The sequence below is a fragment of the Pseudonaja textilis genome, chromosome 3 (genome assembly GCF_049901715.1).
Source record: "Pseudonaja textilis isolate UNSWEBS1 chromosome 3, rPseTex1.2, whole genome shotgun sequence".
In the NCBI taxonomy this organism is placed as follows: domain Eukaryota; kingdom Metazoa; phylum Chordata; class Lepidosauria; order Squamata; family Elapidae; genus Pseudonaja; species Pseudonaja textilis.
Genome location: NC_141992.1, coordinates 154,557,200 through 154,576,616, shown reverse-complemented (window position 1 = coordinate 154,576,616; position 19,417 = coordinate 154,557,200). Strand labels below are relative to the sequence as shown.

The window sequence follows — 19,417 nt, the reverse complement described above, 5'->3', positions numbered from 1 at the left end:
ACTCTTGGCAGCAGCAGAATTTTCTGAAATCTAAATGGAAGTTGAAACAATCCCTTTGATGAAATATTACAAGATGCCGATAAACAGAACAGCACTATCTCAAGAGTAATAGAAATATAGGAAAACAGGAGCTATTCCATGAAAAATGTATTAAGGCACCCTTGATGTTGCTGAAGCATGAAGAAAAATCAAGAAGTATTTCACTGTTTTCTTTCACTGTGCGTACAGTTCTACGAGTTCTATTCTAATTTCAATACAATAATGACATAATAGTAATCAAGCCATATTAAAAATCAGAATTATAACTGACTATTATAACTGAAATGTAACTATCTATCATGTTACTGAGTATTATACTCACCATATAGGAAGGAAATATCAGCACCCGCTTGTGTTTTCCGCATGGCCACTGAGGATCATCTAGAAGGTTAGGGTTGTATTCAGTGTAATCACCCAAGTCACTGCCTATGAAGAATATTAATAAAAGAAGCAACTGCATGAGACCTAAAGCAACAGCAGTCAAATGGTTAATCAAATTATATAATATTGTCTGCCTTCATTTTTTTATCTGAAATATGTATTTAAAACTAAATCAGGTGAGCCAGGTTATAAAGCTGATATAGTTTCAAATGACAATTTAGGAAAGAGCTGAAGTAGATTGATGGATAAATAGGTACTAGAAATGTAAGAATCACATGATGTACATCAGAAAAGGAAGTCAGCTTCCTAAATGATAAACTGAATTTTATATCAGCTCTATTATTAGATCAAGGTAGAGGCTAACAAAACTATAATATTTTTTCACATCATGTTTGTAGAAAATGAACTTACTGGAGACTGAATAATGTCAGTGAAAGGTTTGATCTACAAATAGCTATGTATCGCATTGAGTGAGCATCTACAATGAGAAAATTTGCTTAGTCACAAAATGCCTTAGCTTTTGGCTATATGCTAAAGCAAGGCATCCCATCAATATCAACAGCTCTTGCAAAATTCATGGATGATATTATTATTTGATTTCATACTATAACAGAGGAAAAGCACAATGCAGCAGATTTGTAGAATGTGTCCAATGTTAGCTTTGTCACATCGTTGCATAAATAGCCAGTTAGATCATGTGTGCATGTGCTATTAATAGGCTACCTGTATCAATGCTCCCTTGGGTGCTATTAGTTCTTCCCAATGAAAGGCTACGATGGCTTGCATTACGAAATTGTGAAAAGGATGAGGTCGAGTCTATCGTGTTTCTCCGTACCCCCAAGGCATTGGTTGGAAAGAGAAACTGGGTATAGGAAACAGTCTAATCAAGAAGAAAAGAAAAAAATATTCAAGTTGAGGCAACCATCATAGATAATGAACTGGAAGCTATTCATAGAAAAATACTATTTCACAATTCAACTTGACTAAGGTATATTGGTAGTTAGCGGTAAATTCCATTAAATGTATTGAAGCTTACTCTCTGGAAGGAGATGAATGATTTTGGCATAAACTTACAAATGAACGGAATAATCTAATGTTATTTAGTAATAGCCACTCATTTCCCCAAAGATAGTAATTGTAGTTTATGATTTCAGAGACTATATTTTGAAGAATGAGTACCCATACCTTTCCATTAGCTCCTAATTCCACACCTTCAAGGCCAACTATATCTTTCAAGCAAACACCTGCTGTAGAATGACACTGTCTTCCACCTTCGGTTTTCATATCTCTGTGAAATAAAATCAGTGATGCATATCGTTTTTAGAATTATGTGGAAATGCTGAATTTAAAAAAAGATTCTGTTTGTTACTTCTATAGTTTTGTATAAGACAAAAATGTGGAAGATAAAGAATGCAATCACATATCTTCAATTTCATGTAAAATTTCAATCAAGGTCAGGAAAGGGTTGGAAGAAATACAGAATCTGTTAATCCACAACTTGCCACTCATAACATCTGTTACCCTCAGATGGCAACATGAAGTTACAAACAAACAAACAGATAAAACCACTTGCAGCTCTTTGCTACTATATCTTGATTATCTTGGTTTTTGCAAACCAGGTATAGTAATATTAGTGAATTAAACAGATTACATTTTGTAATTGCAAGTTATAGATTAAGATGCAAAAAAAAAGCAACGATTCAGTAAAATATCTACATATTTTCAATATTTGTATTAAGTGTCTTACTACATACTTAAAAATAGAAAACGATTTTTACAGTAAAAATGAAAAAAAAAACTTTTACAAAACCCAAGAAATCCTGTTACAAATCAATACTATAACCATGAACTCTTCTAAAAGTTGTTATGAATTTAGCAACTGTACTGTGTGGATGTAGTTCTACTCACAAATATTTTCCATTTAGTTGAAGGAATATTATCCTCTATTGGAATAAATGGGGATATCTATGCATGGACATCTACAAAGGGCAAGGAAACAAATAACTAGAAAGCCAACTCTACCCCTTACATTCATGCAACACTGTGATGCGAGTATGAAAGAACAGAGCTTGTGCTGTGACATCAAAGCACATGGTCATTCTACTATATTATTGCTGGCTGATGACACCTATGTATCTATGGCCAAAGGAGCATATATTGATTGGGTTCACCAATCAGGCTAAACCATAGTGTGAATTATTTTATTTTGCTTTGTGCTCTGTGCCAATCCAGTTAAATGCCAAGACTCATTTGCTATGTGATAGGCAGCAAAAAAAATCAATATATTTAATAAGGTTAAAAAACATGATTTACTGTTTTGTATATGTAAAGGCAGCTTACTGATAAAGCAAACTTCCCCTTATCATAAATCAATCCCTGATTGATCCCATGATTAAAACAACTTAATTTCTTTTTAAGTTTTAAGGCAGGGGGTGGTGGTTAATTAAGACCTCCTTAACCTTAGTTTTGTGTTACGAAACAGCTTTATTAGGTATCTGACATAGAGGAGTTCTTAGCTATGCCCATGGATAGATGCTTCACTTGAAAATCATATTCTACATGTTCTACTGTCATCAGATTTTATGGTATACTTGAAAAATATATCTCAATCTAATCCATTTTATCATTAATGGGATAAAATTATTGCTGGCAATGATTGCTGGAGGAAAAACCACACGCAAGAGAACAGTAAATACTTCTTTTCACTTTCTAATAAAAAAGTCCCCCTTCTGAAATTATTTCATACCTCATTCATTTCATTTGACTAAAATGCCACATGTTTTGTCCTTAGTCCCTAAATTTATTTTAGGAAACCATAGTGTTACTTTCATGTCTCTTAGTTGAATATATAGTTTACTTTATATCAGATTTCCCCTGCCCCTTTTATTTCATTTAGGAAAAGCTTAGAAACAATAATTTATGCTATAAACAAACATTATTTGGCATTCATTGTAGGAATTCTATATAACATTAACATTAAAACAACCATATACTTGAAACCATGTGAAATGTCTCATAACTGTACTTATTGCACAAAAATGCTGCCCTGAAAGCTCAAAAGGGTAACCAAGTAAATATTTGTAAATACAACAGAAGGAAATCACAAGATAGTAACAACTTATCTGGAAGAAGTTAAGAATTTATTATCATTTATTTATTTATTTATTTATTCCCCAGGCATATAGTATTTTCTGAAATGTGACTTCTTAAAGAAAAATTCATTATGTGGAAAATGCATAAACTATCTTGTTTCTAATAGAATACCTGGTGCTTAGATTGCTGGATATTAATGTTTCTCTTAATTTTATATCATTTGAACTCGACAACTGCATCACATTTATTTCCATTCTGACTAAAACATAAGTTATGTTAAAGTGTCCATTTTGCTTTCTTTTTTAAAATTTTAATTGTGAAACAGTGATACAAATTTGTATTTATAACTTTTATTGCATTAGATGAAACATGCTTACAACAGGAATAACGTATCAGAACGTTGTTAAATATGCTTTAATAAACATTGCTGAGTCAAAAGTCAAGGCCTGGTTCATCATTCTAACAGTCCTCTCATTGCCAATATTTTTAGAGTTCCTGAAATTCTTTAGTTTGTTTTGTTTTCATCAAGCTTCTTTTTCATAATATGAACTCAGATTATCAGCGATCTAATTACAAACAACACCACAACATCAAACAGGCAGTCAGAATTATTACCAAGATAATATTAGGGCAATTCATCATAAAGGAATGTTTCCTATAAGATATTGTATGATGTGGTCTTCTGTCTTGATGACTAGTAATAGAGAAGGGTTGAAGAGTAAACTGGAGAAGGAATAGCAGTGATGGCTAAAAAATGCAATGTAAGTGCAAAGTAATAAAATAGTTCAAATATGTGTTTTATTTCATCACCTAGATACAGGGTTGGAAAATCAGGTGCATTTTTTTCAGTTCAACCTTTCAATTTATCTCTTTACTTATGCAAGAAAGTTCATGTTTATAAATATGCTATTTCTCTTATACACAGTGGTACTTTGGTACTCATTGTTAATTGGTTCTGGTAAGGGCAATGAGTAATAAAAACGAGTGCCAAAAAAACCAAGTGACTTTTGGCCAGGAAGGACTTCCTACATCCCAGCATGGCTGGCTTCCTGTCCATCCCCCATGGCCGTCCCCCTTTTTCTACCTCAGCATGTCAAATATCAAACAAATACCAGAATAACATTTTCATGTCAAAATACATAGGGTACCAAATTCAAAAAGTTTTTGAAGCAGTCAAGTACGAGGTACCACTGTACTAATGAAAGTTAAATTCAACCTCATATTTTTCATGGGTTGTGTGATTTCAAAGTATTATTTTTAAGATAACAATAACCAATAAGGTTCTAGGTTAAAGAGAAGCACATCAGTGTGATGTGAAAAAAACACTGTTTTAAAAAACATAGATTAGCACTGAGAGTGAACCAGCCCATGTTAAAAAACAAACCAGTATTTTTGTGTTCCCCTTCTCTTTTTCTCCCATGTACATGGATATAGCATTACACGAAAGCTATCCTTGCACAGAATGGGACAATTCGCTATGACAAACTCCCCATGGCCAACTCGCCACAGCCAACTCACTGTGGGGCAACTTGGCACAGGACAATTCAACAAATACAAACATTACATTCATTTCAAGAGTACCATGGTCAATAGTAATATAATAAAAAAGTCAATCCATAAATACAAGAGTTACAATTTCAACAAAAATGTGGCTACCATAAGTAAAGGTAATTGAATGAAACAATTAATAAAGCATTGCTGTCCTGTGGTGAGTTGGCCATGATGAGTTGGCCACATAAACATAATGTAAACAATGTTGTAAATTGCAATCACATGACCACAGGATGCTGCAAACAGCTATAAGTGTGAATCAGTTGCCGAGCGCCTAAAATGTGATTACATGACAGTGGGGAGATGGTCGTTGGAAGCTTGAATCTGGGTTATTACTGTTTGAAGCCCTGACAAAATCTGTGGTAATTTCAACAGTTGCTAAACGACCAGTCTTAAGCTGAGGACTGCCTGTATAACTACATCATTATGTCCTTTCCTGTTCCAGGATGGAGAAACGTCATTGTTCTAACACTAGTAATAGCTTTGAGAGATTATTATCACTAATGATCAATCTTCTAAAGCAAAGATATCTTAATTTAGCCCTCTAAAATCTTCAGTCCAAATAATTACTAGCTTCCACTTTCTTTCCTGGTTAATAGCTTTTTCACTGTAACAATTAGCAATTAAATGCAAAGAAGCAGTTAACATAATTTACAATTTGACTGGAAGATGATTTGCCATCAGAATAACTTCCCTTTTAGTATGCATCATACAAGTACCCAGTTCCTGTACCTTTAACTGTACCTATTTTACTTATCGATGAATGTTTTTTATTTGATTTGTTAAACTTATTTGCTGCCCATCTCATTTTGAAGCAATTCTGCGCAGCTAACAGCAGTAAAAGCATTAAAATAATAAAGGATAAATATTTATAAAATAATAAAAATGGAAATTACAATGAAAAATAGAATTATAGTTAAAAGATGGGGAAGAAGCAAGATGTGTGGGGGTTGGGTGGGATTGCCTCTCAAGTCATCAACCACCTCTAATGTGAAGTTCCCCCATGGGGTCTCCAAACCATCTAGCAGAGCCAGGTGTTCAGGCCCTTATGGAAGATCAGAAGGGTGGGAGCTGATCTTACCTCAGAGGGTAAGTTGTTCCAAAGGGCAGGAGCCATGGCAGAGATGACCCTTCTCCTTGACCCCACAAACTGGAATTCCTTCAGTGATGGGGCCCACAGCATGCTTCCTCTGCTGGTGTGGGTGGGGCAGGCCAGTCCCAGTGCGGTGAGACTGTTGATGTCCCCTTTTCCACAGCATATACATGATATATGCTGACTCAGCACAGAACCAGCTGCGCTTTTCAGCAACTGTATCAACGTTCACATAACAGCCATTCATGTGACACAGTACTGATTAGACTTAATATCTCATTTTTAATCTACCTCATTTTATAAAAAAAGAGAGCAATTATTGTCAAATTGCAGTGCTAACTAATTTACCTTCAAAATCCTTAGAAAACAGAGGCTATGACTGAATTTCTTGTTAATCTCTATTCATCCTATGTGGTACAACATATTTAGTTTTAGAAGAAGAATAAATTAGAAATGCCTGAAAAACACATGTTTTACTTTTACATGTTTATTAAAGTATGCTTAATATAGAGAATACTTTTACACTGCAATATAACCCCCTGTTGGATTGTTGTTCTTAATGTTCTTCTACTGAAGAGTAAGAAGAGAACCTGTTACAAAATCAATTCACTTCTAATCTTACCACATCACTATTTCTTGTTTGATTACAATGGCTGCCTTTCTAAGGAGACAAATTCCAAATGTTGCTAAGTGTAGAATAGAAAATAGAATAGCATAGCATAACATAGAATAGAGTAACAGAGTTGGAAGGGACTTTGGAGATCTTCTAGTCCAACCCCCTACTTAGGCAGGAAACCCGACACCACTTTAGACAAATGGTTATCCAATCTCTTCTTTAAAACTTTCAGTGTTGGCGCATTTACAACTTCTGGAAACAAGTTGTTCTACTGATAAATTGTTCTAACCGTCAGGAAATTTTTCTTTAGTTCTAAGTTGCTTCTCTCCTTGATTAGTTTCCACCCATTGCTTCTTGTCCTGCCCTCAAGTGCTTTGCAGAATAGATTGATTCCCTCTTCTTTGTGGCAAACCCCTGAGATATTGGAACACTGCTATGTCATTCCAAGTCCTTCCTTTCATTAAACTAGACATACCCATTTCCAGCAACCATTCTTTTTATGTTTTAGCCTCCAGTCCCCTAATCATCTTTGTTTCTCTTCTCTGCACTCTTACATCTTTTTTACATCATGGCGACCAAAACTGGATGCAGTATTCTAAGTGTGGCCTTACCAAGACACTATAAAGTGGTATTAACACTTCACGTGATCTTGATTCTATCCCTCTGTTTATACAGCCTAGAATTCTGTTGGCTTTTTTGGCAGCTGCAGCACATTGCTGGCTCATATTTAAATGATTGTCCACTCCAAGATCCCCTTCACAGTTACTGCTATTGAGCAAGGTACCACATATACTATAACTGTGCATTTTGTTTTTCTTGTCTAAATGTAGAACCTTACTTTTTTCACCACTGAATTTTATTTTGTTAGATAGTGCCCAATGTTCAAGTCTGTCAAGATCCTTCTGTATCTTAAGCCTATCTTCTGAAGTGTTCGCTAGTCCTGCTAGCTTGTTGTCCTCTGCAAATTTGTTGAGTTCCCCATCTATCTCCTTCTCCAAATCATTGATGAAGAGATTGAAGAGTACTGGATCTAAAACAGAGCCTTGGAGTACCCCACTGCATACTTCCCTCCATGTAGATGCAGTTCCATTGAAGACTATACGTTGAAGTATGGTTGGTCAGCCAGTTACGCATCCATCTGGTGGTGATAATGTCTAACCCACATTTTTCTATTTTTATCAAGTAGTAGGTTATAGTCCACTTTATCAAATGCCTTACTGAAGTCCAAGTAAATTATATCGACAGCATTCTTCTGGTCCACTAATTTTGTCACTTTGTCAAAGAATGAAATAAGATTAGTCTGGCATGATCTTTTTTTAACAAACCCATGTTTGGCTTTTGGTTATTACTTCATTTGCTTCTATGTATTTGCTGATTCATTGCTTGATTATCTTTTCCAGAATCTTCCCTGGTATTGATTATAATTATAAATTATAAGATGTAAGTAATTATATCTATAGATGTTTTTTTTTTCCACCAAAAAAAACTTTATATATTTATTCAAATTTATAGGCTGCCTGACTCACAAATGACTCTCGGTGTCTTACAACTAAAAACCAACTAATTAAAAAAATACAACTAGAAGACCAAAGACAAAGAATCAAACCCATAAAACCAAACCAAACCAAACCGGAGTTCCACAAGGCCTGGAAGAACAAGCAGGTCTTCAACAATTTTCAGCTGGGCAGAGATTATAATTAAGTTAAGGGTATCCTTTTCCTGTAATGACAGCTGTGGCATCCATATTGCAAGTCACACTTAATGTATGCTCAGAAAAAAAACTATGAAAAAGTATACATACCCAACATGGCTACAATCCCGATACGGCAGCACTGAAAATATGCTACAGAAGGATCTTCTGCCACTAATAAGGACTATTCTAGAAGGCAAACAAGATAAAGGATATGATCTAGAGTAGAATATCCAGCAATGGAGAATGGTCTCATAAATCTACTTCTCATTCTTTTCTTTCATGTTACTTTGCTATTCCTGTCTTTGCTCTATGTACTCTATATGCCATTCATTCCTTTCCCCACAGCAACATCCCTGTGAGGTAGGTTAGCCGTAGGGATAGCTCAAATCATCAACTAGGCTTCTATGGCTGGGGATTACCATGAACCTGGCCCTTACAGGATCTGATACAACACTTTGACTCCTGCATGATCACAATGCCTGTCTATTATTTTGCTGTGGGCAAAGAATTTTCAAATGTCAAAATCCAACTTTTTCTGCTCATTTAAATAACATCAGATGCAAGTCCAGGCATTATGAATTTGTAAAACAAAGGGACAGCTCATCAACCCCTTTTGGAAGGGGCAGCCAGTCTTTTGAAAAGAGTGTGGCATTAATCATATCATTAATGGGGGAAAGGGAGGTCTATTATCTGTATTTCAAACAAGCACAACTGCAGAACAGAATACTGAAAACATTATTAGTATGAGCTTTAAAAATGCTGTGTCTAAGAAACAATGAAAGTACAGACTGGGCAGGAGGTAAGAAAGATAAGAAAGTAAGGACCTGGCCCTGGGTCAGGTCTCCATAAATCTTTCAGCAAAACCACTTGCCATATTTTTGTCTCTTTCATTATGTTTAAATATCTGACAAAGTAATCCACAGGAAGCTACTAATGAGACAGCTGATTCTTTTTTTTTTAAAGCAGAATGCTGTGCTAGAGATGTTTGAGAAATAAATGATTCTTTCTGCCCATGTTCATAAAGATAACAATAGGTAAATCCTGCTGAGCAGATGACAGTACAGACACTTTACAGCTAACCAAATCTAACATCAAACATTTGGCTTCACTATTTTTGTTTTCATTCAAAAAATAAAAGCATTGTAATTTAAAAGAGGCATTAAACTTACAACAATATCTAATATTCAAAGCCTTTTCAAACTATGCAATGAAATATCAAAGTATGTAATGAAATTATGCAAAGTTTCTAATTGAGAACACAGGTGGCACTGTAGTAAATTACTACGCAGAATGACTGCTATGTTAGATGCTAATCTTTTAGGAATGTTCGTTTAATCCATAGGACTTCAACTTCATGAAGCATTAAAACTGAACTCTCATTCACCCTTTAGTTAACTTGGTATTTATTACTCTGTACTGCTGATCATGAACTACATATTTTAATTGCAAGAAGAATGGAAAAAAAACATAAAGCAAAATGTAAGGACAGCAATTAAGAGACTGGTCATAATAGTTTTTAATTAAGGTATTCATGACTATGATAATCGCATCTGGACTGCAAAAACCTGTTCAGTGTTTAGATGACAGTAAAAAATAAGAATCTCTCTGCTACCTACTGTTTCTAGTTTTTTTAATGGTACTATGCTTACTCATAATAAAGTTCAATATCTAACTGAAGTTAACAAAAGAAATCCAAATCCACTAGCTTTACTTATTAGAAGCAGTTGACCACAGGAAAGGATTTTAAAGAATCTTCATCTAAAGCTCTTTAAAGGGACACATACAGTAGAAACACCACTGTGAATGTGGTAGAAATCAAAAAGACCAAGTACTAGGGAAGGAAGAAACCCTGACAATTAAAACCAACCATGCTGGACTAGATAGGAAAAGAATTTTTCTTTGTAGAAACCAGCCTGGCTTGTTATTATATAACAAATGCTATAATCTCATCGTGAAGTAATGCTTCTACAGACCTTCAGTTATTACTCACGTACAGAAGTTTATCCTGCTGTTTTCAAACTGCCAATAGAACAAATAAAATAAGGAGGCAGATTCCATAAACACAATTTCTTATTTCTAAGGATTTGGAAGTCACTGCTGATTGTTAGGGGCTAAAAATAAATATTCAGATATTTTAGCACTGGAGTAAAGACCTTTCTCTCTTGCATGCCCAGCATCCATTTGTACACTATCAAATAAGTTAGGTGGTCATTTATCCTACCAATTTCACAACATTAAGCACAAAATAAGAGACACACATTCTTTACACAATTACTCCAGGCACAATGCACTCAGGCTCATTTCATTTCTATACTTAAAAGATTATAGTCTTCAATTCCAATAAGCTGATATTGCACCGTCACTGAAATCTAACACTAAACTTCAAGACAACTGCTGACTATTCCCTATGGCATTGAAGAGTCCCATTGCTATATTTCCTGGTTCAACTGTAACAATATAGGATTTTATTACTTCTGTTTTTTATTATGTTGTAAAGCACACAATCTTAACCAAGTGTTATGAGAATAATGATGCCTATCATCTTTCACTCCCGTAAATATCTCGTATAAGCTAGATGCCTAGGGCTATCAAAATAGTAAGCTTGATTTCATGCAAAGATTTAATCTTCATATTACTATGAATCAAGCTTGCTCATGTTCAGAAGAGATTAGCCCAGCTACAACCGTCAGTAAATAAATTATATTGATAAAAATTAACTAGCATTTATAGTTGGTGAAACGGAATGAAGAGACCTAAGTATCTGTTGTAGATACTTGCCGCAAATAAAACTTTCCAGCTCATTTGTTCAATGGATGGAATACAGAAGATTTTAAACCATTACCTCTCAGGTTAGTATTCTGCAGTTGTATTGGGTTAGAGTTCCTCAAATTCCCAACCAACACAGGAGTGGCTATGATGGTTGGAAATGTTATATTTTGTGTTTCAATACATCGGGATAGACAGGCAGATAAAATGTATATTGTTTATAATTTCGATTTCTATAAGTCGACCCATTCAGCATGGATTCTGGGCAATGCACTATTAAAACCAATGCAATAACTAAAAAACAATTGAGCTAACTTTAAATAAGAGTTACATATAACAAAGTGAATAATGTACAATAAGCAAGGCTGATTATACATACAATGAGCACAAAATCAACCTATCTGGGTGTTTGGGGAAAAAGCCATGTTTATTTAAGATTATTTAAAGATTAGCAGGGTCATGGCAGCCAAAATCTCTAAGGCAATGTTATTCCAGAAGGCATTTTTCACAACAGATAAAGCATGCTAAGTCATAGGAACAGCACAGCAACAATTTTAAAACATGTAGCTCAGCTTGCTGATCAGCATATATAAATAATTCTCCATCAATAGGCTTGATGACTTGCAGAGTTCTTCCATATGAAATTGTATAGTTTGAATTTAGAATCGAAGTTCTATATATGCCCCCCAAAATAATTTGTTCTCATTTCCTCTATTCATTTGTTATCCCAATTATATGACATTTTTTCTTGAAAAATACCTGCCACTTCTCGTATCATTCTGCCGCATATTCTTGATGAAATGAATCTTCTTAAAGTTCTTTGGTCTGGGTGAGCCTGACAAAGTCCGGCATCTAAAAAATAATGATGTTGAAAGAATTAAATTCTTTCTGTATAGCTTAATCTCTCAGAACAAAAACAAGAAGGTAATTATTCAAGTGACCTCTTCCCTATTAAATTTAAGGAATTTATAGCAATAACAAAGTGTAGAAATAAAGAGAAATGTATGTTTAAAAAATAAAACAATGTATTTAAAAATGAAACATAAAACTTCTTGGATTATGGTATAGCTGGCTTTAGGAAAGTTGAACGCAACATTTTTTTCTCTCACAAAAGTTTTCTGATTATACATCTTAAAGTGTGTGTTATAATTTCCGTGTTTCCAAATATTTGGGAGTGAGTGAAATTCTGTATATAACTAGATGCATCAGATCTTCCAAATATTGTTTCTGCCTCCCTTTTTTATTTTCCGTTTGCCAACAAGATCTCAGAAACGGAATAGATTTGACACTTAAGGAGGTATGAGGATATAAAGAATACTAATTATAATATTCATTTTAAACACCAAGACAACTGCAAAAATTGGTTTCTTTTAAAGAAAATGTTACATAATATGTTGTTTACTAATGAATAACCAGCCCACCCATCCAAAGCTGTTCTTGGTATTTATATACATTGGCTTAGTAAAAACAATATTCTTGGAAGTAGGATTGTTAATTTCTGGATGGATTAGTTTATTTTTGTAGGACAAAAAGGAAATGTCTTTTATAGAAAATAAATATTCCTATCTTAAGAACAGGAAATTACAGACCTAAAATAATTAGAGACAAGTGTTTACAAGATCCAATGGACAACTAAAATTAGTTATTTTCCTGTCAACATTCAGAATGGCAATACTTTAACTCAAAATGCTCTGGGTTTTCTGTGGTGAAGAACTGAGGAAGGGAGAATAGCAGGTATAGGAAAAGTTATGACTTATGGGACTCTGCTCAGAGTAACATTTTGTAAGATAAGTGTCTATATAAATTTGATAAATAGTTGAAATGTATGCAATACTTAATTTTTTATATTTTATAAAATATATTTTTCTGAATATGTTTTATTTAAACAATAACAAACATTCATGTTGATTTTTACACATTTTTATTTTTATACAAATGGAGCTACAAACTGCTGAACTGTAAGAAACTAAGTTAGCATCTCTTATTTTTGTCTATTTAGAGAAACTGAAAACTATTTCTGCTATTTTTCTGTTTTCAGAAAAGTTTAAGAGAAATACTACTGCATTTTAATATGTAATTTAGCACTGTTATGGATATTAGTCCTGTATTCATGTATTTGAACCACAACCAATCACAAGATACATATAAAAACTACATATAAACTGCATATCCCTTCTGGAGACTTTATACTGCTAATTATGCTTATTTCCATAATTCTAATTTGCTTTCCTTGTAACATCTTCCTATTGCGCTTGGCAATTGCAATGGGTTCCAATTAAAAGATACCTCACTGTGAACAAAACCCCACTGGAAAGATTGCCTTAAATAAATGATATGAAATATTAAACACTATTTCTTTTGGCAATTATACACTTATTTGAATAATTATACTGATAATTTTATTCTTACGAATGTGCAGTTACATGCTATATAAAATAATATTTTACTATTAAGAAAGTGGTACATTTTGTCATTTGTGTTTTTTCTTTAGGATACAGAAAAAGCAGACCTTTTCAGTTCAAACAATAATGAATTGATAAACTTAAGCCCATAAAAATGATATGGGGAGTTACGTAGTAACAGTTTTGTATTTTTCAAAAATACATGGAACTAAGAGAAGCGGTCATTTCAAATTCTTAAACTGGTGATTCTTTTTGCCTTTAATTTGAAACAATGAAAGCAAGAGTTAACTATGCCAGGTTGCATAATTAAAGCCTCCCCCAAAGGAATACTAAAAAAAAATAGAAGAGGCATTAAACTCAAGGATTTCCCCAATTTTTCTTCACTTCAGAGAAACCACCCCCCAATCTGGCTCCTGATAGGACAGATGTGCTACCCAACTAATGCATTAGCACTTGTCTGTTTTTTTAAATTACTTCAGCCAGTAATCAGCAGTTTAGACCTTGGTTTTGGACCATCAAATAAAACTTCTGCTGCGTACTGAATCACAAGCTTTAACCCCAAGATAGATTTCTTTTTAAATAATAAGATACAGAGCAATCAAGCCTTTCTTTTAATGTGCTCAGTTTATTTTACCAATCCATATTCTCTACCACAGATGGCAGCTTATGTCAAAAAGAGCTTTTTAGTTAAAGGATCTTCAGACAATGAAATCAATTCTTGATTATGATGTACATCTAGATTCTAGAACATTAAGATTTTGGGTCATCTTCACATGTTTCTGTGTGCATACTTTGCTTGTTTTTCTTTTCCCTCCCCAACAAAAGTAAAATGACTGTGCATGCATAGCCATACAGAGACAGCCAGGAACAGCAATATTCCCAAGAACTCCTTTCTGCATAAAGCAGAACTCTATTAGCTCCTGCCATAGTTTACCAGCGTTTGGCTCAACTGCTGCACAAATAAAGAGATTCGTGATATAGATCACAAATTCTATATGTACACATACATTGGAAAAAGATTAGAAGTATTTCTCTTCTTCGCTAATAAAATTTGATTGTATAAATTATCTTAGTTTCTGGGTGGGTTAATATTTTTTGGTTTTTGCTTTCAAGTGATATGAACAAGTCATTTAAAATAGTTTTAAAATTATTGGCCAGGGAAAAATCCAAATTGCACTTCAAGAACTGTTTTCTATATTTCAAGAAATTCTATTTCCCTCAAATTCTTTTTTCCATGAAGCCCTTGAAAAAGATATTCAGTTGCCACGATATCGCCTTATCTACAAAGATAAAAATTATGTAAGCCATGGTATTTCCCGTGATATTCTATGGAAACAACTTGCAGGATAGTAAGAGTATTGACATTTTGAATTTTGGTATTGGAGAAGCTTTTGTCATGGATAGTCCAGAGAGTAAACAAATGGATCATCAAATAAATCAAGCCACAGTTCTGACTTGAGCCCAAATGATCACAATCAGATTATTCTAGTTTAGACACGTTATGCAAAGACCTAGTTCTCTAAAAAAGGTTATAATGCTGGGAAAGGTGGAAAGGAAGAGAATAGGATGACCAACAGCAAGATGGAGAGACTCACTCCCTGTGATGATGGGTGTACTGTTAAAACATCATGTTAGAGATAGATTGTCATAAAGAAAATCTATGTGGTTGCTGACAATAGCCAATATTTTGATGGCACATAATCATTCTTTTTTTTTTTTCATATAAATTTTATTGAATTTACAATTAAAAAAATAACATAACAACATTACATAAGAAACAGAGAGAGAAAAAGAAGAAAGAAAGAAGAGAAAGAGAGAGGGAAAAAAAAAAAAAAACGCTCGGTCTTACGACCGAAAAAGAAGAAAAAGAAGTATAAAAGAAAGAAAAAAAAAACAAAGAGACGGAAGAAAAAAGAAAATACGTTAAAACCAGACAGATATTCTTTTTGACAGTCTACAAGATCCAATTCTCCTACCTTACTTTAAATATACACATCTTATCGCTATTTATGGTTATTTATGCTTATTTATGCTCATTGAACAGTTTATCTCTGATATAACCAATTATACCACGTATTCCAATTATTATCAAATGCTGAAGACTCTTTATTTTTAAGAGCTATGGTTAAATTGTCCATTTCTGCGCAGTCACATATTTTCTGAATGACCAATTGATCTGTAGGTAAACGGGATGATTTCCAGCACTGGGCAAATGCTAATCTGGCCGCAGTTAGAATATGAATTATTATATATTTCGTCTTTTTAAGAAAATGTTTATCAGAGATCCCTAGTAGGAAGAACTCTGGTTTGTATTCAATTTGTTCTTTAGTTATCTCCTCCAGCCATTTTCTAATTTTTGCCAGTATTTCTGGGCTTCTTTACAGGTCCACCACATATGAAAGTAGGTTCCTCTATGTTTTTACATTTCCAACATTTTGGACTAGAGTTTGGGTTCATTTTCGCTAACCTCGAAGGGGTAAGTGCCATCTATATAACATTTTATACATATTTTCTTTGTACGCAGAGATTTCGTGATCTTAATGATTCTATTCCAGATCTTTTCCCATTCTGTTAATGTAATGCTTCTTCCAATATTCCTACTCCACATTATCATGTTCCCTTTCACTATCTCTTGCTCTAATTCTACCTCCAATAAATATTTATAAAATTTGGAGATATTATTTGTATTTGATCCTAATAAGATTTTATCTAAGTGTTGTAATTTGCTATAGATTCCAAATTCTTTGATATCTTGTTTGTATCTACTATGGATTTGTATATATAACCACTGATCAATTTTAAATCCCTGTTCCTGTAATTCCTGTCGAGTTCTTAATTTTCCTAAAGGATCTAATAAATCTTTATATTTAGTCGTTTTTGTTATATCCAAATTGTTGGGATGAACCATTGCCTCCATTGTTGAAAGCCAAATCGGAATTTTTAAATAATGTTTTTTACATATTTTTTTCCAATTAGTTAATAGTGAATCTCTAATAAGATGTCTATGAAAGTACGCCTGTTTAGTTTTCCCCACATCCCATAGAAATGCGTGGATGGCACATAATCATTCAATCCACCCATCAATCACACCATACTTTTGGTAAACAACAATGAAAGTTTGGAAAATATCTTTAGAGGCCCTGGCATGTCTATATCTGCAAAGATTAATATTATGCAAGTAGTAAGTTTCTCTTTGATATTCTGTGGAAGTGAAAATTGAACTTTGAAGAAGCAAGATAGGAAGAGCATTGATGCTTTTGAACTTTGATATTGGAGAAAACTCTGGAGACTATTACGGACAGCCAACAAAACAAACAAATGGACATAGAACATAGAATGGATCATAAAATCACCCCAGAATTTACCACTCAAGGCGCTCAAATGATCAGGTTTAAACTCTTACAGTTTATAATAAGCTTATTGCATAAACAGTAACTTAGTCTGGGAGAAAAAAAATACTCAGAAAGAAGCGTTCAAAGTAATTCAAAGAAACTGTGCCTTAATTAACTCCCTATGAATGAAGACTTGAAATTCCTTTTATAGGTTTCAAAATCCTGTCTTTACTCCAAACTGTGTTAAATATACCTCACTGAAAACAGTACAATGCTCCCATGATGCTGCTCAGTTACAAAGCATTTGACATACTATATTAAATAAACAAAAACTGACAGGAGTGTACCAGATAGGAACAATCTTCTTCTGTGAGGGCTTTGTAGAGCTAGTTTCCTTGTGTTTTTTTATTCTTCTGAAGTTAGCATAAGAAAGAGATGAGGCAAAGCAGCACTTTTATCTTGCTATACAAATTATAGGTGCTTTAAAAGAAAATAGCCTGAAAACTGCTTTTGAAACATAAAACATGACTAAATGAGCAAAAAAGATCTGTTAAGAAGTACTGCTTAGTACTTCACATGTTCTTGGTTTATATTTTGATAATTAGAACAAAGTGTGATTTAGTAAAGCTGGCTTCAAATTGAAGATGGAATAAGGAGAGAATATATAAGTATTTAATTACAAAGTCCTTGAAACATTTTTTTTTAATAAATAGGATAGACTTTTTCCCCTTAAACCCTTCAAAGAACCTGGAAAGCATATTACAAAAATGTGGATTTATAAAAACTTGAAAAGGGAAGCCAAAACATCTTAATTAGAGGGTTAATTAGAAGGAAAACCTAATTGACATGGTATCTGCAAATGTTAGGTTCTCTCTTACAAGGTTTTAGGGGATATTTTTTGAAAGGTATTCCTTAATCCTATGTAAACCACTGTAGTTGCAATATACAAATTGGGCAACTATATCTTTAATTTACTTAATTAATTAAACATAGAAGCCACCTGACTCTGGATCATTTGCGACGTCTTACATTTAAAAATTAGAAAGTAACAAAAAACTGAACCCAAAAAAAGAATCACGTACACCCAGAAAACATACATGCAGTAATGAAAAAAATAAACAACCAGGGCTCAACATACACCTTAGCCCCAAGTTTGAGAAACTAACCAAGTCTTCAAGGACTTCTGGATTACCTTCAGGGTGGGGGCCATATGGATTAATTGAATAAATCAATAAATAAATATTTTGGAGCATTTAAAAAGCATTTGACAAAGTGTCCACTAAAAACTTCTAAGCTGATTTAGCTGCCATGTGATAAAAAACAAAATCATCTAAGGATTCTTAGATAAAGAACAGCAAAGAGGAAAAATAAATGATTTATTTTTACCCTGGAGGGAAGTAAAGCATAGGGTTTCAACTGTAATAGAACTATACTGTTGTTAATAAATTATCTACAATTAGGAACAAGCAATGAGTTAGTTAAGTCTACTGATGAAATATGATGATTAAAACCAAAAGAAACAGCAAAGTATTCTGAAACTTTTGTTTTCCAATCTAAAACTGAGATATATAATGGGGCTAAATACCTTCAGGCCACCAATTTCTAAATATGGTTAACCCATGCATTTGCAAGGCTAAAGGGCAAATAATATCCCAGCAAAGTAGATAAAATTTATTGCAGCAAGCAATTGTCCTAAAATCAGCTTCTTCAAACAGTAGCGTTTCTTGCTTTAACATGGGTGGTCAATTTGTGATTCTGTGGCTGTATGAGCACAAAATCCCTTTTTTCCAGAGATCTAGGAGTATCTTGTGATTATGAGATTGAAAATACATGAGTCAGTCCAGTTCCCACTAGCAAGAGGTGGGAAATACTAGTAAGTCATAAATATTTTGCACCATTCTTATGTAATAAAAGCTAGTTTAATTTTCTCTTAATCTTCTCCAAAGAAGAAGATTTACATTTTCCCCTCACTTTCCCTGAAATGAAGTTCGTGATGATAGAAAGCTGGTTTACCTCCTCTCCAAAACATACACCCCAACAAGATTTATCTACTCTTTGGTACTGGTTCTGAGCACATCTCGTTTATATTTGCGATTTATTTATTTTTTGCTAATAGTCAGAACAAGATTAACTGCTTGTTCTGACTATTAGCTATTAACTATTTAGCTTATCTAAGGTTCCTTTGAAGAAAAAGAATATGAACTACATCTCTAAAGTTCATGACTAATGATAGTTAGTGCCCTCATTCCTTTTATCATACAATTAAGAACCCAGATATGCCCGCCTTGAGCTTTTCCATTTAATCATCTTGCATGAGAATACAAAAATATGCCTAGTAGACCAGAATGGATTTTGTAAAACATCATACATTGAAGGATTTTGTTCTCACACTCGAGTAAGTTACTGCACAGATCACTGTTAGCTTCAGTGAATACAAACTGCCTCTGAATT

At 33.6% G+C, this 19,417-nt stretch overlaps 1 protein-coding gene across 2 annotated transcripts in view; it reads right to left on the bottom strand.

Annotated features, from left to right (window-relative positions):
• The window catches only part of CABLES1 (Cdk5 and Abl enzyme substrate 1), a 52,207-nt gene that overhangs the window by 13,528 nt on the left and 19,262 nt on the right, over positions 1-19,417 (bottom strand). Inside the window, exons 3-7 of one of the 2 annotated variants that reach the window (XM_026699302.2) lie at positions 11,992-12,084; positions 8,575-8,652; positions 1,606-1,708; positions 1,144-1,300; positions 362-465 (exon numbers count right to left, since the gene is read on the bottom strand). In XM_026699302.2, coding sequence (XP_026555087.2) covers positions 362-465; positions 1,144-1,300; positions 1,606-1,708; positions 8,575-8,652; positions 11,992-12,084 — 535 coding nt within the window. The remainder of the gene's footprint in view (positions 1-361; positions 466-1,143; positions 1,301-1,605; positions 1,709-8,574; positions 8,653-11,991; positions 12,085-19,417) is intronic. The other variant, XM_026699303.2, reaches the window with a different exon arrangement.